The 22,958-nt window shown below is 42.4% G+C and overlaps 3 protein-coding genes across 4 annotated transcripts in view; 2 read left to right on the plus strand and 1 right to left on the minus strand.

The window, feature by feature from the left end:
* Positions 1 to 6,698, minus strand: part of kdm6a (lysine (K)-specific demethylase 6A) — a 38,239-nt gene extending 31,541 nt beyond the window's left edge. For both annotated transcript variants that reach the window (XM_023393468.2, XM_023393467.2), the window contains exons 1-4: positions 6,181 to 6,698; positions 5,975 to 6,038; positions 2,833 to 2,941; positions 2,496 to 2,545 (exon numbers count right to left, since the gene is read on the minus strand). In XM_023393468.2, coding sequence (XP_023249236.1) covers positions 2,496 to 2,545; positions 2,833 to 2,941; positions 5,975 to 6,038; positions 6,181 to 6,350 — 393 coding nt within the window. In that variant the 5' untranslated portion in view covers positions 6,351 to 6,698. The remainder of the gene's footprint in view (positions 1 to 2,495; positions 2,546 to 2,832; positions 2,942 to 5,974; positions 6,039 to 6,180) is intronic.
* Positions 6,699 to 7,980: 1,282 nt separating this feature from the next.
* On the plus strand, positions 7,981 to 10,682 carry fundc1 (FUN14 domain containing 1). Its single transcript, XM_023393469.2, has 5 exons — positions 7,981 to 8,029; positions 8,542 to 8,695; positions 9,156 to 9,231; positions 9,352 to 9,480; positions 9,894 to 10,682. The coding sequence occupies exons 1-5, from the start codon at positions 8,011 to 8,013 to the stop codon at positions 9,969 to 9,971; spliced, it is 456 nt and encodes a 151-aa protein (XP_023249237.2). The 5' UTR covers positions 7,981 to 8,010; the 3' UTR covers positions 9,972 to 10,682.
* A 510-nt stretch (positions 10,683 to 11,192) lies between these two features.
* Positions 11,193 to 22,618, plus strand: efhc2 (EF-hand domain (C-terminal) containing 2). The gene is made up of 14 exons (XM_023393443.2): positions 11,193 to 11,289; positions 12,100 to 12,288; positions 12,589 to 12,739; positions 12,886 to 13,109; positions 13,607 to 13,858; positions 15,392 to 15,499; positions 16,289 to 16,427; positions 17,304 to 17,469; positions 17,540 to 17,558; positions 17,611 to 17,744; positions 18,300 to 18,494; positions 20,497 to 20,589; positions 20,881 to 20,980; positions 22,399 to 22,618. The coding sequence occupies exons 1-14, from the start codon at positions 11,248 to 11,250 to the stop codon at positions 22,543 to 22,545; spliced, it is 1,959 nt and encodes a 652-aa protein (XP_023249211.1). The 5' UTR covers positions 11,193 to 11,247; the 3' UTR covers positions 22,546 to 22,618.
* The last annotated feature ends 340 nt before the right edge of the window (positions 22,619 to 22,958 follow it).

The raw sequence follows: 22,958 nt of genomic DNA on the forward strand, positions 1-22,958 counted from the left end.
GTTTTAAGGCTCAGTTTCTGAATACAGGCTGTGTGCATTTCTCTGTGGACTGAGGCTTTGATACTTTCACAGTATTAATATAGAAGCTAGAGCTGATCTATAATCACACTACACATGGACACAGACCTTTACACTGGAGGAGCTTTAAGCAAAATCAATGTCATGCCAAACAAGGCCTGATCAACTGATAACCAGTGTATCAAATAGCAAGTTGCAGCTAACTATTAAGCTATCCAGTGCACAGCTTTACTGTTTTGGTTTAATCTCACTGCTCTCTCGTGCCCTAAAAACTGTAAACTACCTAAAGAGGAAAAAAACATTGCTTTGTTTTTCTGTCAGCAACATTTTGCAGGTTTATTACATTTGATAACGCTTCATGTTGAATGAGTGTTTGAACTTCACGCTGGGGTGTGAAGAGGATGTCTAATCTAACACATTCATTGCATGTGGCAGATGGCTTTAATAAAATCTTTGTGGTGATCTGTCTGACGATATACATTTCGACGCATGTCAGACAAACATTAACTTGCATCAACCACCTGTTATGTTCACGTTTTGAAAATGCAGCAAAACTATATAAGCTGTGGTCACGGTAATTCAAGATTGTGAAGCTGCAGCCAGCAAAAAGATGGGCAACGGGTCTGAAGTACACGTGTTTTTAGTGGTAGCATTATACTTTCTTTGTAGTGTATTCTTCACCATATCATATTGTATTCTGATTGGTTGGTTTGAAAACATGGGTTGTAGCTACAGACTGTCAGACTGCGGGATTAAATTCTACATCGGCCATTGGAGGAAGTGTGTCACAATTTAGATGGATGAACAAAGGTTTCAAACTGTCATGACTCTCAGCCCAAAACTCAAACAGGAACCCATGCAGGATATTTTCAGTCCCAGGACTCTCATCTCTATCCAGGAACGTTTGATTTCTTCACCTCTCAGTTAACTAGCATTGCTGTGTAAATGACATGTTTGTATGAAATCATGTCATTTGCGTGGCTTTCAAGTTTGCTTAAATTTCCATCACAGACTTCTCGCCCCGACGAGGAACTGGATTCTTAAACAGCGAAAACTGGAAAACCCCCATTATATCCTCATTTGACTCTAACCACAGTCTGACAGATCTACAATCAACTGTCAGACAAACTGTTATGACCACACATAGGCTGCTCCGTCTTAGCATGTATCACCACTTTATTTGATCTGTGTCACTGAACGCTGCAGTACTTCCACATGTCACCCAGAAATCTAACACATACAACAGGCTGACAACCAGCCAACAATCTTGTCCCCAGTCAACACTCCACAGTAGAGTCCACTTGGTCTGCATGTGAGGTGTTGTCCATATGTAACACACACAAAGCAAGAGGACAGTGGGATGTTTTTCCATGGCTTCACAGTGTAACTTCACATTTTTAGCGTTACTGTTTTTCCCCCACACGGTTTCTGCAAAGACCCGCTCTGTGGATCTGCCTCCGACTGGTCCTGACCCTGATATCATCCATTTGCTTGATGCCGGTGTACATGTGCCTAGCTGCGCCCTGTACTCATCCTCAAGTGACATCACAACCTCAAAACACACCGGTAATTAAAAATTCAGAGAACTATTAAGAAAGATCTATCATCGCTGCCCCTGAAAGACCCAGACACAACATCACCAGCGGAGTGAGATCCACTGCACTAACTGTCTCCCCTGTTCCTGTAAGATGTTTAAACCTGACCCAACATCCTCAGTGTGTATGACCTCAGCTGTCTTAGACCCTACAACTTATAAAAGGCCAAATATGCCTTTTGCAAAGAAAGGCTTGTCCAATTTCCATGTCTGAGATAAGATAAAACACTCAACATTATACATTTCATTTGCTGAATTCAGGTTTCACAACCTCCCTAACTAAAGCTAACCCTGAATGCAAAGCATGGTGCTTCAAAGGGATGTATTTGTAAAGCATAATCAAACTAAGGATAATAAAATTCTGCAGTTTAATGAAAGGTGGTGAAAAATGGCTGGCACTCTTGAAGTACTGCATGTTCTGATGCACCTGGATGAAAAAGTCTGGGGCCCGTTTTCTTGGTTTGGCTCTATATATCAGCACAAGGAATGTGTGAAATTAAACAAGATTACAGAGGCGAGTTTCAGTTTCAGACTGTCTGATGACGTCCACATTCATATTAGGTGAACACTGCACAAAAAAGTCCACAGTAAGTCCAACAAAGTGCCACAGATTTAGTGCAATTCAGCAGCAAGATGATTTTTCACATGAACTTCTTATGGCCAATCAGTGGCGTATTCTTAATTTTATTATTCCAGTTACCTGACCATAATCTATTTGGGCATGTGTGTCTCTTACTGAAGACCAAGTCCAATGAAAAAGGCAAGACGTAAAGATGGACCCCAACAACAGTTTACAAGGTCAGAAATAAACGATGGTTCTGAGAAAACAGACCCTCAAACAGGGCTACAAAAGAAGAATTAATGATGGACGTGTTTAACTCACCTTCCAGTAGTCCGACTGTAAACTGAAGTACCTCTGGTATGCAGATAATGCTGCGAACATGGAGAGATGAATCAAAGAATGAGAACAGAGGGAGTGAATGGTTAGTGACAATGATAACAGCTCAACATATTCAATTGGGAAAGTTTTCAAGCACGATACATCAAATCAGAATAACCCTCCATCAGCAGGTTTTAGTGGTGTCAACCAAAATAATCAGTGCAGAAATCAGAGCAACAACAGCGCACATTGAATGACTAATCACAAGAAAGCAGCAGTCAGCTGAGGAGAGAGGGAGAAACAATAACAGGCAGGAAGATTCAATCATTGAGAGTCTCACCTTTCTGATAGTCCTCCAGCAGAAGGTTGAAGTGGCCCAGCTGACAGAAAATATCAGGGTCCACCTTCCCCTCTGCTTTCAGGATGAGGGCATCATAGCAGCTAACAGCCTAAGATGAAGGAACAATAAGAGTGTAGAGTTATCGTGGTGCTACACAGCTGCAAGTTCTAGAAGTTCTAAAAGGCCAGTATAATTATAACTTGACCTTAATGCTCAGGCCAGTAGTTCAGGTTTATTAGAGGCGGCGATCAGACACCGCTGACTGATGTGCTACTGAGGGAGTGTGTTTTTTGAAAGCCTTCCAGGGCTGCTTTACATAGTACCGGCTGTACACCCAAATATGGACCTTGTCAGTCAGTATTTAAACAACGGCTAAACAAATGACTCTTGATAGCTCAAACAGCGGCCACCGAAGAGGAATGATTAGTGAGTTCGGCTGTGTGAGCACATCTGTGCAATAAAACAATTACATTGAATGCAATATGTCATTATAGATAAACTATTTAAATAAATAAAAGTGCGTAATGTTTTGTTCACTAGAGCGTCAGCTTCAATATATATTCATCTTGTTGAGCTTTGCAGACACAAAAACAAAACGGACACCAGCTGTATCTTTCTAAAACGATTCAGTAATGTATTTGTCTTAGATTGTAATCCTAAAGAAAAGGACTGGGTGAAATGAAACTGTTGTACTGTGATTTCCAGTAATAAACTCATTCTGGTGCATTTCTCTCTGATTTTTTTCCTGTATGTTCTTGCAGAGTTCATTCTGAAGTTACCCAGAGCTTTTTGTCTGTATGTACCATGAAGAATGTCATGTCTGTAACAGGTGACGCATTCAGGTATTCAGTATGACAAAAGAAGATAAACGTCCCTCTCACACGTGGAGCCTGTAAACACTGCCACGTTCAGTTATGTAGTGACAGTATTCAACAGAGGTCACACATGAACTGGATATTCATCTTGCAGGAGGAGGTAATATAGTATACGGCTTATATTTACTTCTTGTTTTGAGGAACTTGCAAGTGGATTACGTCCCTCTGGTCGGATCACACACCAGATTGGACATCACTGTTCAGTACAACAGGAAAAAAGCAACAAGAAACCCCACATGTATAAGACTGGGTTTCTTTTCTTTCATTCTGAACAGACAGTAGAACAATCTGCAGTTTGTTCCAACTAGTGTTGTACTGCCCCCCCAAAAAACTGCCTTGGTGTAACATTTATAGAACTGTGACGGTTTCAAAATCATATGAAATGTCTTTGCTTAAAGAATTAAAATCAAACCACACTGTGATTTAACCACCTTAACCTCACACTTCTCAGGAGGAAGGCATCTATCATTTCCTCTTTTCCACATCTAACACACACACATAACAACCATGCCTTATTACACACATTTTGGCACTGCTGGTACACTGCCAAGCTGCTCTTCTACTTATGCATATTAGTGCCACAGAGGTGAGCTAAGGCCCAGCACACCTCCGAGCAGAGACAGTGTGAATCAGCAAAGAAAACAATGCACTTCCACATGCATTCTGCAAATCTGAAAACTATATATTGGGACTGTGCCAAAATTAAAAGGTGTGCTGGCTCTATATCAGTTTAACACAGTGCCTCATGCTGAACTAATACTCTCCCTTCCCCCACATTTTCACATGGTAGAGTCCAGAGAGAGGATGTAAAGGGGACATAGGTTTATTCCACCACAGACATACGACCGTATTTAATGTGACACAGCTTTATCAGACCTTATAAGTATAATTATATACTGTGGACTGGCCTCCCTGGCTGGGCAGATATCTAGCGTACTGCAAAGGACAACAACAACAACAACAACAACAAACAATGGCAATAACTGAGTGCATGGCTGGGCCTAATGTGAAAGAACACCCTGACGAACCAATGTTCCCAGCTAAACCGACAACAAGACACCCAGCAGCCACATGTTGAAGACACACACCAAGCAAAGGCAGCGTAGCGGCAGTAACATGGATGGTTGCTATGTGTGCACCAAGCACCGTGCAGTTGGTTAAGTGGTTGTCCCTGGCTTCTGGTTTAATTAATCATCTTTGCTACAAACACTGAACGCATTCGTCGTGATATCTTTTTTTTTTCTCTCTCTCTCTCCTGCGAATGGTGATTAGCCTAGCCACTGCTGCTAGTTAGCTACCAAACGTTAGCCAGGGTATTTTCTTCCCACCCCCGCCATCTTGGGGCCAAGTCAAGCAGCCATTATTTATGCAACCCTTAAAACTACCACAATGCATTTGTTTTTCTCTCGATAATGTCAGCTAAGTGGTGTGGGAATAGTTATGTGTGCGATGGGAAGCGGGGAGAAAACCGCTGGACAGTTAGCCGCTACATGCTAACAGAGCGAGCTGACGCACAATCCAAACTCTCGCTGCCGTTACCGGAGCTGGGAAGGATGGATGAGTGGGATACAAATGTTTCTGTCTCCTTAAAGCTCCCTCCTTTTCGATCAAATGCATTGATCATCTCCGGGAGCTTGTTGTTGTACTTTAGCAAGCGATATATAGCAGCTAGCAAGGTGTTACATTAGTTAATCCCATAGTTTACAACGGGTGCTACACTGAAGAGCAACTGAAACAAGCAAAGTAACAGCAGTTGTAACATTAACGTGTTTCCCTCACACATGCAAGCTTCTCCTTACGGGCCATTAATGTCGATAGCTTTATATATGCAATGACAAACGCCACCAATGCTATCACGTAGCATGGTACCTATTCTCTCAACAACCGATGACACCACCGATTTTAGCAGGGCGGAGATTCATATCCTGCGATTTTACTCTGGTACAACGTCGTGTCTGCTACTTCAGGCCTGTTTGATGCTGGTACACATTACATAAATGTACTGGGGGGGTCGTTTTTATTCTGTGGGTCGGTGCAAACGTTGCTTTGCTATTTGCAATAACCACGTCCATAACTGAAAGCTGCTTTTACAGTCAGTCGCTGGTTCCGCCTCAAAGTTGGGTAAAATTGAGGCTTGTGTTTGTCGCGGCTAGTCGTTCAGCAAGAGTGGCGTCGGGAGGTATGTACCACTTATTTCAGGTGGGATATGCACTAATCAGAGGAGATAACGGAGAGAGAGGCTACTGTTTTCATACTCAGTGGCATACCTTTAACAGCAAGGCCTTCGTTCTGGCGCCATCTTCTTGAAGCCTATGAAATCCAAACAGTGAACTGCAAGTAGAGGACAGACAACACACAGGCGGTTCCGTATTACTTGGGGGGCATTTATATTTGTTGTTTCAAACTGCGCGAAGAAAAACAGAAATTGCAGAAAAGGAGCGGGTGAGACTGTTCACACAACAGATCGTCTAACCTGTCAATTCCGACCAAGCTCTCTTTCTCTTGCGCTGTTAGCTTCGGAAAGTCCTCTTCGATTTCAGTCGCTTTTCCCGACGCCATTTTCTCCTCGTCATTACCAGCAACGCCGAGACTCCGGGCAGCAGCAGAGGCAGCGGCGGTGAGCGACACTCCGCACGATTTCATGGAAAACAGACGGGAAGATCAACGGGACCGAGCAACTCCGGCAAAATGCAATAACAACGAAAGTGTTGCACACCTATCCAGGACTAAAACGGGGCGTAGCGTAATTCTTGCCAAATCCTCAAGGAAATGATCCCTTCAAATTACCTTCTACACTCCTCATTGTACATCAAAACACAGCGTGTATTCCAGTGCCAATATATGCATGAAGTTGATGTAATGTTGGGATTTAGGAGTGAGTGTTATTTGATAATATCGCAAACTTCCCCAACCATCGGCTCAAAGTTGTTGTAATTGTGTCACAGAGGCAAACGCACGCCGCCACCGTCGACACGCCCTCCGGTCACCCCGACCAATCAGCGGCCGGTGTCTGCGGCCACATGACTGTCTCCAATGGGCTTCCAAGGCCCGCCCCAAAGTCCCGTGATTGGTTCCTCCCGCTATATTATGATTACGTAACTATATTTAAAGGCAGCCTATTGGTCAAAATAGCTGTCATGTTTGTCTATGGGGGGGCGGCTGTCAGGGATGCTTGTTGCAACGTTGCACAAATACAGTACTTGATAGATAGATAGATAGATAGATAGATAGATAGATAGATAGATAGATAGATAGATAGATAGATAGATAGATAGATAGATAGATAGATAGATAGATAGATAGATAGATAGATTACATTTTATCTTTGGATCAAGAATGATTTTCAAACAGAGGACACAAAGTCACTTTCAATAAGCATACCTGTTGGTGATGTTACCTGAAGCTGCCTCCACCTCACTGATAGAACTACCTTCATGGTTTTAGCAATATTTTTAAGTCACTTTTGGTAAACATTTCCTCCCTGAGAAAATTTAAATTCATCCATAAATTCATTTCATTTGGCTACGAACATTGCCTGGTTAAACACCTAATGAACCTTTGGCTGTCCACCATTGTGGCTGAGCTGCTTTCAATGCATTTTTGCACTATATGAGTTTAAGGCAGATCACCTAACACTGGATTAAGCAGCCACACAGACTCTGTGTGGTCACAATATTTTTGTTTTTCAATTAAATTACATTTGTTTGTTAGTAGTAGCAGATGTACAGACTTACTTCTTATTTATGTATCGCATATTCATAGTATATTAGTATTTTAGTATATAGTAATAGTAATAACTATGCTTACACTGTATACTGTATGCATATATGTATGTATAAAGTAACTTTATATTAGTCCTGCACTCTTGCATTCCCATACACCCATCCACTACTTACTTATTCTTTTCAATTACTTGCTTGTGCTGAAACTTTTAAAACTCTTTTCATCGGCCAGGTATTCCAAATATATAGACATTGACCTGACATTTAAGTATATACTTACAGGCTAATATATGGAATCTAAGTATTATCACAAAATTGTTAAGTTATATGTCTATGTTTGTTCTTCTTGAACATTGTTCTTGGAAGTGTATGTAAATACACTGAAAGCCACTGGAAATTATTATTACTTTTATTATTATTATTATTATTTATTTATTTATTTAATTCAATTATTTTAAATAAAGATATTATTTCATAGTTATACCTGCCCGTGTTTCGCTCTCTCTTTTACTTTAACCGTTAAAATTATGCAAATGACACCGGACGTGCAGGCAGCTGAGGACAGACCGACGTACTCCAAAATGGCGAACAGCAGAAAGGGTAAGAAGGCCTGTAAACTATTAACATCTCTGTCTGAACCGGGACACGGGGTATTCTGTTAGCATGGACTACACACAGGACGTGTTTGTTAACTTTTGCCTGACATATGTGTGTCCGTAAAGCTCCGTCTCTGCTCCCGCTGAAAGCCCGTTGTCTACAGACGTAGCGTTTGTTGCTAACTTTTCAACTGTCCCTTAGCTGCACTTGTCTGCTCATGCTAACTTATTGTCGGGCCTCAGAACTTTAATAAGTTCCGATTACAGACAGCAGTGAAGTTATCGTTAGCTACCGCTGCCATGTTGAAACCCCTGTAATGTGAACATTTGGACTTATTCGCTATATTACTAAGTTACGCCTTTATGTCCGATATGTTGTCTTAAGTTAAACAGTTGTCGTACTGTGGCAGATAAACCTAATATGGTCGTATTGCCTTTTATAGGCAGCGTCTACTGCAGGGCATCAGTTCACTGCTATTGAATGCTAACTGTTTTTATGTTTCTGTGTATGTAAAGACGTAGAAGAGGAGATTTACGACAAGGTCGTGGACCTGACAGAATATGCCAAACGTCAGCGATGGTGGAACCGTCTTTTCGGAACCAACTCCGGGCCAGTAGCAGAGAAATACTCCGTGGCTACACAGATAGCCATAGGAGGAGCGAGCGGATGGTAAATATCATGCTGCCTTCAGGTGCCCCTCGTTAACTCCCCCACTTAGCTCCCTGTTAATAAATATCATATACATAACATTTTAGCCTTTTTAAATGACTCAGAAACAGTCCAGGGCTAATTAGGTGTGTCACACATGACCCCTGTGACCTTGAATTGTATTCTGGTTTGTCTCTCTGTCATCTTGTCTCATGTCTCTCTTCTACACTCAGCATGCTAGTGATTCTTCAAGGAAACTTATACAAAACCCCCTTTTCCATCAGTTAGGAAAATAAGTCCCATGGTCTCTCCCCTTATATTTTATAATTGTGCAGTTGGTTATGATACCAAATAATGTCTTAGTTAGACTTTCAGTGTTGGACCATTAGCTGCCATTCAAACCTTAAAGTGGTAATTTTAAAGGCAGTTGAAGTCATAATTTATGTCAGATTAACCTTCATGCTCTGTCTATTCATTTCAGGTGTGCAGGGTATCTCTTCCAGAAGGTTGGGAAAGTTGCTGCTACAGCCGTAGGGGGCGGTCTTCTGCTGTTGCAGGTATTCTTGCATCACTAGGCAGAAACACATACGGGTTAACCCTTCCAAAAGAATTAAAAAAAACTAAAAAAAAAACTTCTGCCTCTCATCTATTTTTCATTTGCCTGACTCTTTCTACAGATAGCTAACAATAGTGGCTACATCCAAGTGGACTGGAAGAGAGTAGAGAAGGATGTCAACAAAGCGAAGAAGCAGTTAAAGAAGAGCACCAATCAAGCAGGCCCAGAGCTAAACACATTTGTTGAGAAGGTGAGACCTCAGAATATTATATGTTGCTTTATTTTTTGACCTTTGTGTGTTGGGCAATCAAAACTTATACGCTCATGCGCAACTGATTGAAATATTATAAAACTTAAAAGTGCAGCTCACTAGACTGTAAAATGTCTTCAGACTAATTATGAGTAATAGAATTATTTGCAATGACCTATTGAAAGATGGTGGGCTTGCAGCCACACAGTACTCATTTCCCATTCATCTTGATGTCTTATTTCTTTCAACAAGCGGTACCAACATGCCATGGCAGCATGTACAGTCACCATGAAAGTACACTGTTTATTTTTCCCTGCTCTTGAAAAGTTGAGAATCAGGAAAAATTGCATTTGAATGTTAGTTATCGATGTGACATGGAACTCAAACTCATTTTCTGTTTTGTTTTTTTTCAGTCCACAGAGTTTGTGAAGAAAAACATTGTTGTCACAAGTGGTTTCATTGGAGGATTCCTGCTCGGCCTGGCGTCTTAGGGCAGAAGCGTCTCTTTTTCTTTGATGTCATGATGAGCTGTAGGTAAAAAGTAAATCATTGCTGGATGGTTTTAAGTATTTTGACAGCAAGAAACCTATTTCAGATTAGCCTGTGGCTATGTGTCTTTACACAAGCTGCACATCTACTACTTCAATACTGTACCTCCATGTGGCAAGTAAATACGAATGTGGGACATCTGGTTAGACCTGAATGGCCTTCGTAAACCACTCCACTTTCCAGGCCAAATAATGACGCATATGATGCAAAATTAAGTTTATCAGAATGTTGTAATTTTTATGTATTTATTTTTACCACACCGACATTGTACTAGAGGGAAACATTATGCACTGTTGTGCACAATGGAGCCAAACACAGTGAAGCCAAGTGCAAGTAGATACAAATTCACCTTCACACGGCAGATGGTGCCCATAGGAATCTATCAATACCAGTGTTGTGTTTTCAACTCCAGACTTCATAATCAATCATGTTCAGGATTAAAACTGGAATTTCATTCTGAAGTGCTGATGGATATGAGATTGTTATGCCTTTTTAGAGGTGCTCCATGTTTGATGGGTTATGTTAGCCTCCCCTGCATCTCTGTTTTTTTTAATGTATTTTGTTTTAGCCATAAACGTATGCATGAGGTTCTGAAGGCTGTGGTTTGTGTACTATATATGTTTGAAGAACAAATAAAAAAATTTTAAAAATCAGTTGAGTTATTTCAAATTTATTTTATGACTATAATTTTACAAACATGTTTTTTTTTTACTTAGGACCTAGAGTCTTGGATGCCTTTAGACTCATTGCTTTGTTTTGTTTTACTTTAATTTAAAGTGTGTCTGTGCCCATAATTAAAGAAATCAACGTATACATGCTTCTGTAGTTTACAGATATGGTAGAAATATAAAAAAGGGCATTAATTGTATACACTTACAACATGTGACTGACGACATGATACATTTTGAATTTACATTTTGAAGTACCCAAAAACATTTTTTAGTTTAGTTAATTTATTTGATAGGAACAATGTAATTTTACATAGTTTCAAAACACGTCGTGAAATTAACGTGTTGCATAAAGAGAGGCAAAGTTATATTTGTTTAAAAAAAAAAGATTAAAATTTTACAATGGCGTACATACTTCAACTTCCGTTGGCAGCGTTGCTAAGAGACAACTTCAAATAAAACGATTCCATGGCAACCGATAACAAACGATTGAAGTTTTACAGCAGCCGAGTTGTACAAAGAAAATAATCGACCGGTTTTTAATACCGTCATGGCTTTACCGTTTCTACCCGGAAATTCTTTCAATAAACAAGTAAGTTTCATACATTTGCTTTATTTCACACAAATGTTTTGACTCCAGCTTCGGTTAGCTTGAGCACTGCATAGAAGTTAAAGCTAATGTCAGCTAAGCTAACATCACAGAGCTAAATGAATGTGTATTTAGCATAAAGAGCTGTCTTAATTTACACGGACAGACAGCAGGTACAAGTTTAAGTGACCGAGATATGCCTTTGATGAAGATAAGATTTATCTAAATAACCACCTTGTGTTGACATTACGGGCACATGATAGTAGTTAAACCATAAAACAACTTGTATTAGTGGTTTGGCTGTAGGGGAGATTAGCCTTCCCAGACTCCTAAAGGTTTTACTGAAAGTAAAATCCAAAATGTATTGTCCAGGTCCAGTATTATGTAATTCCACTTTATTAACAACCAGCAGCAGTAAGTTGTTTTTTTAAATATGTCAATTTATTTATTTTCACATAAAAAAAAAACTATTATTAAATATACGATATGTTTACAAAGACTCCCACAATATGCAACTTTAGTTATCCAGATGATTCTGCATTCCCATTTACAACAACAATCAAAAAGCTACCAATGCTTGTTTTAAGATGCTTCTTAGAAGTAAACAAAGATGATGAAAGATGAACAATATTTATGTTTAAATGAAAATGTATCCACATTACATTACAGCTTGTTTTGATGTTGTCACTCAGGAGAAGCGTGTAGCAGGATCCTCATAGATCTGCTACTTATAAATAAATTATTAGTTAATGTTATGATTGTATACATATTACAGTATGATTTTAGAGATGCTTTCTCCCTCCTGTACCACAGCTGGGGAAGGAGAGATTCCACAAGTCCCAACATTTTGACTATTCCAATGGAGTCCCGATGCTGGTGGGATCGGAGAAGCCAGGCATCGGAGGAGAGCTTTTAGTCGGCCAGAAGATTAAAGCAAAATATTCTGTCTACCCCAAAGGACAAGGCAGTGATTCACCATCATGGGTAGCCTTTGACAAACAGGTGAAGTGTCTTGAAATGGATCAATTTAATCAAACTGGGCATGTACACACATTTTTACTGGTCATTTAAACAACACAACACATAAACACATTTATATTTTACATGCAGTTACAGCTAATGTACAGTTTTGTTTCTTATGTCACTTAGTACAATATAACATGTCCACTTGGATTATGTTACGGATTAGGCTGTATTTAAAGCATTTTACCAACCCCGCCCTGGCACTAGCATTTGCATATCATAACCCTAACCCAATATGTTGATTAGTCTCGTTCACAAAATGCCTCCTTGTCCCTCCAGGCTTTGTGTTTTGAGGCGTACTTTCAGGAAGCTGTGCCTGAGGCACGGGATGAGACGTACAGAATCAGAAAGTGTAACATCTTCTTCTTCCTGGAAGATGATACCATACAGGTGGTGGAGCCAGAGTACAAGAACAGTGGCATCCCTCAAGGTGAGACGGGAAGATTTATCTGTTGGAGATATCTCAGGAAATGTCTTGTGAAAGTAAAGATGTTTTATTCTTCATGTTTTTTTTCTGCATTCAAGCAGTTTAATACCTGCCACTTACCACTGTTGTGTTGTTGTTCTCTGTGGCAGGAACACTGATTCGCCGCCACCGCATCCCACTGCCTCCCCCAGATGATGACCAGTTCTACAACATTTCCCATTTCAACCTCAACCAACAGATGGTGCTGTACTCCCGCACGTTCACTGTGACCAGCTGTGACTCTTTTACAAGGAACTTTCTCACAAAGCTCGGGGTGCACCTAAATGACCCCACAACTGTACCCGATGACCCCTACAGCAACCTCCGGGAGCAGGTCGCCAGAGTTTTTATTTTCTATAGACATTCTCAGAAAAATAACATGGCAGAATTAAGTATTACATCTAACACAATAGTAAAGACAAAGCCATTATAGATGATGATAATCACATCATATGTGGAAAAAGGAGTTTCACTTTTTTCCCATCAGGGAGACAACTAACAAATATTTTTCATCTAAGTCTTTCAGGCTCTTTTTAAATCTTATTGTTTGATCAACTGATATTTCTTTGATTGACAATTCATATTTATATTTATGGTATATTTATAATTTATGTTCAGTATGAAAGAGTTGTTGATCCTCATCTTGGGGGCATGTTTTGTACTTTTTATTTCTTGTTTCAAGTAATCATTTAACCAACTAATCCCTGCTGATGCTTAATAAAAAATCACTACCCTTGAAGAAAATAATGGCCAAAATAAAAATTGAAAGCCACTTATGTATATGTAATAATATTTATTGATTATTCTTTTTTCACATGGTTCCTCGTCCAGGCTGAGAAAAATATGAAGCCACTGCGGCCGTACGAGAGGCGTGACACGCTGAAACAGTTCCTGGACCACGACCGCAAAGTCCTGCGCTTCTACTGCTTCTGGGACGCCACAGAGAGCACGTTCGGCGACCCTCGGGAGCTCATACTGCACTACTACCTGGCCGATGACACCATCGAGATCCGAGAGGTGATCACCCCAAACTCTGGGAGGGACAGCATCCCCAAATTCTTGCGCCGCAGCAAACTGCCTAAGGTGAGTCGCCACAATAGGAGCTGTTCAAAAAGTTTGTCATAATGTCTTGGCCCTGGGAGAGGAAAGAGGGGGACTGATGAATATTTGTTGTCAAGGAGAGGAAGGAATAAAACACAGATCCTAAAGGTACGGAAATGCCTGAATGCTTTCTGAAAAGTCCAAAAATTTTGATAAATTCTCCAGGGTTTATGGAGAACATGAATTTTACATTTGTAGATGGTTATTCCAAACCTCGCAGTGCCTCTCTCTTTCTGGTTGGCTGACTTCTTTTTATCTCTCTCCCACCATCCTTCCCTTCACCGAGCCCTCATTCAGTCTGACAGGACCGCTGTAGCATCCAGCCTCCCTCAAGCATTTTGGCTTTCTCCTCCAGTTACTGACTGAAGCCTAATTCATCTTGAAAGACAGCCAGGCCTCAATCGTGTGTGTGTGTGTGTGTGTGTGTGTGTGTGTGTGTGTGGGGTGGGGGGGTATGTATGTGTTTTCAGTCCAGTAATTTGGTTTGTTCTGATGCCTTTTATTAAATGTCAGCCCTAAAGGTTGACCAGGATCCACCGTCCAATGAGAAATCACCACGTCCTCAATGACAGATCACGTCTTTACTCTGTCTCTTTATTCTGTTAGTCTCTCTCTCTTTCTCTCTCTCTCTCTCTCTCTGTCTCTCTGTCAATCTAGTTCAATTAAATTATGTTCAATTCAATATTCTTAATTGGCATGAATGTCATGTCATCGAGCTCAGTGAAGTTTGGGATTAACTGTGATAATATTATTTGTCACATGTTCAGAGGAAGTTGGTCTCTGTCTCTACCTCACCTGGCGTGAGCACAGACTCCCTCCTCTGTTGGTAGCCAGGACTTCCTGTGTCGTCCTCTCTCTATGGTCGGACTGTGGTCACTGAGTCTGTATGTGGTCAGGATCTGTCTTCGCTCTGTATCTGACAGACATCCGCTGCCAGTTTATATTTGGGGCCAGAAAGCAATTCAGTTTGTTTTGAGTTTTGGTTTGAGTCGTCCGGTGTTCCATCTTTTGTTAATTCAATCATCTGGTTTTCTCTGATTAGCGGTTCTGAGCCGAGGTGGAACAGTACTGGGCGTTATATTAGATGTAACCACAATTTTAGGGTTTGGGCAGTGCAGAGGATTTCACAGCAGCTGGGTGAAAAAACAGGGTGAGCAGGGGAGTAGACGAGACTGGCAGCGGGGGAAAACAAGAGACTGAACCTGAGGCACAAGGAGAACACTGGGTAAGAATAATCCAACCAGCACGAATGGCGAGCAGAACCGATCCTTTAAAAAACTGCATCTGGTTGTGGAGTTGATTACCTGAGCAGGTGAGTATGGAGACTGGAGAGAGCAGGATCGGGGAAGCCACGCCCAGCTGAACACTCACACACACACACACACACACACACACACACACACACACACACACACACACACACACTGACAGACATGCAGAGTGGTGCTCAGCTGTGTGAAGATCTTGTATTGATGCTTCTTTACCTGCCTGTGGCTGTTTGTCATTTCTCTGCAGCACCCTGCGGCCCAGGTCAAGCAGCCCGGACAGACCGCAGAGCGCACTGTGCTCAACGTGTTTTCCTCCCCGAATCAAGGGAAATGCTTCATACTGGACAGCATCAAAGTACGTCCTGTCTCCCCGCCACAAACACACCGACATGACAACAAGTGAAACGAAGTCAAGAATTTAATGTTATTTGAGTTGGTCACAAAGAGAGGGAGGACTGCTGTGTAACCCAGAGGTTGCAGCGCTGACAGGAAGCCGAACACAAGATATTCTCTGTGGTGAAAAACTATGACGGCACCTTTGTCCAGTTAAAGTAAATATTGGTTCTAATTCCAGTTTAGTTGATGTGAATCTTATATTATATATATTAGAGGATAGTGTGTCTCCACCTGTGTGACAGCAGTTTGTGAAGACCCTTTCCTGTTTCAGCCCCCGTGCACAAAACCAGGAATCTATAAAGTAATGCTTGTCTGAGTTTGGTGTCGAAGAACTTGACGTGGCTGCACTGATCCCCCCGACCTCAAACCCACAAGCTGACAGTGAGCCCGACCTCATTAATGCTGTTGTGGCTGAACGGGAGTAAATCCAAACTCTTACGGAGAACCCTCCCAGAACAGCGGAGGATGATGTAGCAGCATAATAACACACATAGTTTTGAAATGAGTCGTTGAACACTCACATATGTTTATAGTGTTTGGGTGTCCACTTACTTTGGGCCATATAGTGCATTAGGTGAGCATGTGATGTAAACATATAAATCATGTAGTTTTAGCTAAATTCAAAAAGTTTGACAAGTAAAAAGTCTCACTCTCTCTCTCTCTCTCTATCTCTCTCTCTCTCTCTCTCTCTCTCTCTCTCTCTCTCTCTCTCTCTCTCTCTCTCTGTCTCTCTCTCTCTCTCTCGCAGACAGGAGCTGTCCAGGAGGAGTTTTATAAGGACTGTGATCTGACCGTAGGCGGGGAGATGAATGTGTTTGGCAGGAGAGTCATCATCGCTGACTGTGACGACTTCACCAGAGACTACTACCGCTCCAAATACGGCATAGGTAACTGACACCACGTGCGGTTGATTATTATAAATATGTATATATATATATATATATATATATATGTACTGTCAGACCAAATCAGTTCAAATGGATTTTTGATATTTCAGACTAAATTATTGATCCAAAAGTACAGAGTCTTTCATCTGTGCAAATAAAGAAAATATATTATACTGGCAGCAGTTTGACATTTTAATTAGTCACACATTTGTATGGATGTAATCTTCAGGTATCTGCTGCTTCTCCCTGCATTGCATTAATGTGAACACTTGGGGGCAGCAAGAGCACACACCAGCAAGAGCTGTTACCTTCCAACAAGCCCAGAGGTACAGCAGGATGCCTTTGTTCAGGAGATGAAGTATTTTTATCTAGAGATGTTCTGAGCAATGATTTTTTCTTTCTTTATAAAACCGGACTGTGCTCTCTATGTTCTGTTTTAATGCTCTGGTTCTCTCAGTCCATCCTCAGTTGATGAGTGTTAGAACCAATACCATAGTTCAGCACCTCTGTCCCCCTGACATTAGATACCCAGGCCCTTCAGCACTGGTATTTCTCCAGTCAAAGGCACTGGGGACCACGAGAGGCACGCTGCTCCCCAGCAGGGGAAACTCAAGCTGGCCCTGCATGTGTCTGCCTCCCTGGGCAGGTTCTGGGGCGTGCAGCATTAGTCACAGTGGTGAACCAGGCGGAGCCCCCGGTGACAGGCCACTGTAATGGAGGGTCGTGTCTGACTCTGAGCGGTCAGAGGTCAGCCTAGGGTTACAATCGGACCCCGGCCGCTGCGCTCCTGCATGGATGGATTACCTGCTGCCCTCTGATCATTTCAGCTCTTTCTTTCTTCTTCTAACTGTTTTGTCTTTTCCTTCTTCCTCTCAGAGGACTTCACCCCAGTGCAGTACAAAGCTTCCCCAGCCCCTAAGCCCCAGAGGCTTGTGCCCCCCTACAATGGCTTCGGCTCAGAAGAGGATTCGCTAAGCTCCTGCCAGGGCCTGCTGCCCAAGCCCCCACAGAAAGACTTCAAAAAATTTATGGCGAAAGACAGGTCGGATGAGTTGTAGTCACAGTCACAATCAAATTACACACTCAAATATTTGTGTCTGCGTGTGTGTTAGTGGGAGACCCCAACTGTGTGTGTGTGTGTGTGTGTGTGTGTGTGTGTGCGCGTGTGTGTGTTTGTCTAAAGTTCCCCAAAGCCAACATAGGAAACATCTTCAGTAAACTACGCTCCATCCCGGAGGAGGGACAGAGTGAGATCAGGAAGTTTCTGACTCTCAGTGACCCCAGCAACACTGGCCTCATCCCCTACGAGGCGTTCAGGTACAGTAGTTAAATCTGTCCAGTACAGCCCCACCCGCCTGCAATAGTATACACTGAAGTGGATGTTGTGAGTCTGCACAGTGGAGCTAAATCTTAAATTTAAGTCCTTCTGATGCATGTGTAAGATCTGATCATAAAGTGTAATTCAAATATAAACTTTCCTATTATGTCTCACTTGAACTTAATTCATTAATTCTTTTAAAATTATCGATTCATTTCTATATTGTAAAATATATTTTACAGTATTTTTATTTTTTTATTTACTTATTATGTCACTTTGTATGTTTCTATATGCTCATCATTTAAAAGCTATAAACAGAGACTCAAAACAAATACAATGGTAATTATCAACTAAACATGTGTGTAACCAGGAAGAACAGGTGAAATATGTGGCAGGAAGCTTAAATAGTGCTTTTTGAAATACAAATGATGTCAGGAAATCACTATCCAAATCAAAGGAAGTGACACAAGGATCAAATAGAACTTCTCTTCTTTAAAGTTAGGACTGTGAGCTGTGGTTAACTTGTGTGTGTTGTACTCTGTGTGTCACCGCAGGAGTCTGCTGACGGGCCTGGACTGCAGACTGTCGGAGCACGAGGTGCTGGTGCTGGGCCGGCGTTTCTCACGGCGGGAGCAGCCCGAGGTGGACGTGGGCCTGATGCTGGCCGTGGCCCAGGACCTCCTCAAAAAGAAGCACTTTGAAGAGCTCCCCGACATGACCAGAGCCTTCACTTACCACGACCGACACAAGTGGGCGACACGCATGCCACACACACACTCTCACACACACACACACACACACACACACACACACACACACACACACACACACACACACGCAGATGTTAGCTTAAGACCAAATAGTGTTGCAACAGAGACACACAGGAACACACACAGGCAGATAGCGTCACAACAAGACATCAATCGTGCAGCCAGTGGCCCCATATCTTAGAGCAGCGATTAGTTCCAGCAGTGTGAGAGTGGAGCATTGGAACCAGATGAACCCTAAAGACCTGTATGGCATGTGGCTGTGCAGGCCAGAGGACACACACGCACACACGCACACACACACACACACACACACACACACACACAGTTGGGCTGCCTCTGTCTCTGTGGGTCTTTCTCCCTGTCCATTGCCTTCCTCCTCTCTGTGTCACATAAAATCACATGTTTAATGCCTGTACGCTACATGTACCTGCCCGTTCGTATGTAGTATGTGTTAGACCTTTAAAATGGGCCGGGTCAGCGGAAACGGTCGACCGACAGTGCCACAAGGTCAAGCTGACTCGTCTGTTTATTATAGCTGTGTTGACACCCTCAGTTAGCGTCAGATTGTTCATCAACATCCCTGTAATGAAGATGGCATGACAAGAATGAGCCCCTGAACCGTCTGGCATTACTGTGGAAAACAACTGTGGTCTTAGAGGACAAACATCCCCTGTTTCACACACACACACACACACACACACACACACACACTCATTGTCTTCACTCGAATTCAGTCTGAGACATTTTTCTATAAATAATATGTTAATGTTAGAGTGGGAGCTTTTTAAAGGGGACCCTTTATGCTAATTTACAGCTCTATATTTTGATTCTGGGGCTCTGCTGGAGCTGCTTTGCCTGAATCACAATACAAAAAAAGTCCTTATTTATCTCAAACTGCCTTTGATGCAGCTCTTCAGTCGAGCCTCTGACTGAAACAGGCAGTATTAGCTCAGGCACCTACTTTCTTCTGATTGGCTGAACTGCCCCAATAATATGCTTCTGCAGCGCTTGAGGCTGCGCCTTAAGGACTTTCAGGACCCGCGGTCCTAATGCTGCATTTCCTAGTTAGCATTGTTCTACACACGTTTAGAATAATTTGGGTTTCCTGTATGTTGGCACTGTCACAAAAAACTTAAAGGTCCTGCAGCTGCAGCCTCCCGCCAACATGCACCACACCTGAGAGCAAACTGTAAAACTATGACAACTTCTCAGATCCATCTGTATGTTATAGTACGAATATGAGAGCGGACAGCACCGACATCCACAGCAACAAAGATTACAGCAGGACACCTCTGATTGATAAATATCACAGCCATCACCTGCTTATTGTGTCACATAACAGCTGATTAGCCAAAATGTTTTTGTTTTATTTGCCCGTGTTAATAGTTGTACATGTGGGGAATGAGCTGGAGTAGAAGTCATCCGCTGTCAGGAGAAGGAAACCTGCTCCTTTGGTTTCATGTAGTTTATTAAATGCCTGTAATACTTCTGACTGTTTTGGGAGAACGGGCGCCGTGGTTGGACCGGATGACTGTGACAGACTGACGTCAGCTCGTCACAGAAGAAAAAAAAGACTGTTGGAAACCTGGAGATCAGAGCAGAGCGACGCCTGAGCTTCAGTCTCACTTTTACATATGTTTACATCACTATTTCAATCTGGCCATGTTTAATACAGACATCTAGGACAATAGGTCACGTTTAGAATATAAACAAAGGCACATGCTGCTGACTAATGGTGAGAAGCTGCTCAGTGTTTCTCATGAAGTCATAAAAATATCCTTAAGTGTGGATCCTTTGGACTTTAGAGCAGATTCTAGCCTCTGAGGAGCATGTGTTCCTTCTTTGAGCTCCATTCAAATATCTCCCCACAAACAGACAAGTGGTCTGATGTAGGTCCAAACCGCTACTACCACAACTGGGGCCTCTTGGCTTTTAATCTCGCATTCGATACCAGTATGTCTGCTTTGCTTTGTGTCTCCAGAACTGGACGTCTCTCCGCCAAAGAGACAAGGACCATCTGTAAGGCCTTCCGACTCCCCCTGCCTGAGAACCTGCTCGGAGGTCTGCTCGACAAGTAAGAGCCCCACTAATCACAGCGCAGTCCGGGCTACAGCGGCTCGAGGTCCCACTGTAGTTTTCAAAATGGTTTTGAATGATTCGTTTTCTCTTGATTGTAAAGTATAGCTCAGTTCTTTGCACAGAAATTTTTCTTGGCACGGTTATAAAAATATCTGCACCAGCATTTGGACGAAATATGCTGTGGAAGTGGTGCGGATCAGATTCACATAAATCACATGGGAGCTGTTGTCGAAATAATAAATAATAGTTTGTACCTGTTTCTAATTTGGATTCGTGTCTGCTGGAGGTTTGCAGATGGAGATGAGATTGACTACCACGCCCTCCTTGCTGGCATTAACTGGATGGAGCACCCCGCTCCCCCAGTAATGGCCGAAGACATCTTAAAGGTAGGAGACATTTATATAACGCAAAACTTTTTTCTTTTTTTTTTTTTAGAGGAGACTGACTCAGAAAAGTACAGTCAGTGCATTCGCAGTGTGTGCACGGATTTTTAAATAGTTGTAATTGAAAATCAATCCACATTTCACCCCCCACCTGTGATGACTCAGAGGAGGAGTGAGCCAAAAGCAGAACGAAGTGAGTGGGAAGGAATGGTCAAATAGGCAAGATGACAATTTATAGTGCACGGGAAATGACGAGAGAGAGAGAGAGGAGCAACACACACACACGCACACGCACACACACACACACACACACACACACACACACACACACCGATTCGGTCCACTCTCATTCTGTCCATGCGAGCCTTCCCTTTGTTGTCATGCCACGGCGTATATCTCTGCCGCTCACCTGGTTCTGTTTAGATTTGGCCGAAGCGAAGCATGTTAAATCAGCATTACATAGAAAAAGATACAAATGCAAGAGGGAAGAACAAAGGAGCTACTTCCTTCCTTTCTGACCACCTCTGTGTGTGTGTGTGTGTGTGTGTGTGTGTGTGTGTGTGAGTGAGAGGACAGTTTGGCCGGTCCTCACAACTTCAAAGTGCTGTTTGATGTGTTCGGTGGTTACGTTTTGGTTTTAAGGTTCAGGTTAGATCTGGGTTGGGATTAGGCATTTGTTTGTGATGGTCAAGGTTGGAGTAAGGAGCTAGTGAATGCATTATGTCATTGAATGTCCTCCCGACTGTGGAAAGACCAACGTGTGTGTGTGTGTGTGTGTGTGTGTGTGTGTGTGTGCTTACTTAATTCTCCATTTCCCTCTGTCATGGTTTCCAGCTGCTCTCCGTCTGAGACCAAACTAGTCGCTCAGTCTCTGCTCAGCTCCTCTCCCCTCCCCTCCTTAAAAACCTCCAAGGTAGCTCCAAGGTCCTCTGAGCCTTGTGCATCTTTGAAGGTGTCACAGCGAGAACACGTAGTGAGAACACAAGAGGACCGTCACGTCGACTGACCCAGACTGACTGACTTCTTCTTCCCAGAAGAAGTCTGGGTCGTGTTGCCAATTTTCTTATTACCTCTATAATTTTCTCTCTTTCTCTCTGTTCATTATATTTAACAATCCTGGGACCAGTTCCTGCCTCCTGCTTTCAAGAAATAGCTAAATTACATTTGGCCTCCAGTGTTAAAAAGAAGTTCTTTTGTTTTCTGTGTGAGGTTTAATCAGTCTAATGGAGTTTAAAGACAGCCATGATTTTTAAAAGTTTAAACAAAGAAGTTGTATTTACATAGCACATTTGATACACACTGAAAAGTTAAAGTATACAAAACAGAGTAAAAAGCCTGCGACAAACTAAACCAAAGACTAAAAGAATGAATTATTTGCAGCAGAGTTTGTGTTGTGACTTGTGTGTTCCTTTCGTCTACAGTTTGATGTGAGCGCGAGGTTCGACGCCGGCGAGGCTGCGGTGAAAAACATCAACTACTCTGCTCTCCTGGAGGACGTATTCTGCTTTCCCTCCAACCGCGGTGACCCGACAGCCGGCACCGCTACAGAGACACACGGTGGGAGGTGAAACGTTGCCCCACAGACCTACACCACAAACACAACCCCGCTCCTTAATTAAAGAACACGACGCATCAGCTGAACCGGCGTGTGTGCGTTTTCATGTTGTGTCAAGGTGGAGATGTGTGACACTGCGTGTGTGTGTGTGTGTGTGTGTGTGTGAATAATTAGAAAGTTTGTTTTCCTCTGTATGAATAATTTGGCAGTAATGGCGTGCTCTGGTGTCAGCTATCACGAAGCGGGAAGCGCTGTGAGAACACAGATGCTTTTTTGATGTGTGCTTGTGTGTGAGTGTGTTTACACGAGTTGGTGGGAATCCTTCGGAGACACGAGGCAGCAAAGCAGAACCACATTTCAGGTCTGGCCAGCAAGCGCTCGCACAGTATGATCACAGAGCATTACACTGTGTACTCCTATGTTGAT

This window comes from Seriola lalandi, unplaced genomic scaffold (assembly GCF_002814215.2).
Source record: "Seriola lalandi dorsalis isolate HSWRI2012SDOR001 ecotype SW California unplaced genomic scaffold, Sedor1 jcf7180002054936, whole genome shotgun sequence".
Classification (NCBI taxonomy): domain Eukaryota; kingdom Metazoa; phylum Chordata; class Actinopteri; order Carangiformes; family Carangidae; genus Seriola; species Seriola lalandi.

Coding starts and splice junctions, on each gene's coding strand:
- fundc1 (XM_023393469.2), top strand. Junction 8,696..9,155: donor ATAGGAGGAGCGAGCGGATG/GTAAATATCATG, acceptor TATTCATTTCAG/GTGTGCAGGGTATCTCTTCC. Junction 9,481..9,893: donor TAAACACATTTGTTGAGAAG/GTGAGACCTCAG, acceptor GTTTTTTTTCAG/TCCACAGAGTTTGTGAAGAA.
- efhc2 (XM_023393443.2), top strand. CDS start 11,248: ATGGCTTTACCGTTTCTACCCGGAAATTCTTTCAATAAACAA. Junction 11,290..12,099: donor GAAATTCTTTCAATAAACAA/GTAAGTTTCATA, acceptor CCTGTACCACAG/CTGGGGAAGGAGAGATTCCA. Junction 18,495..20,496: donor ACTTACCACGACCGACACAA/GTGGGCGACACG, acceptor TTGTGTCTCCAG/AACTGGACGTCTCTCCGCCA.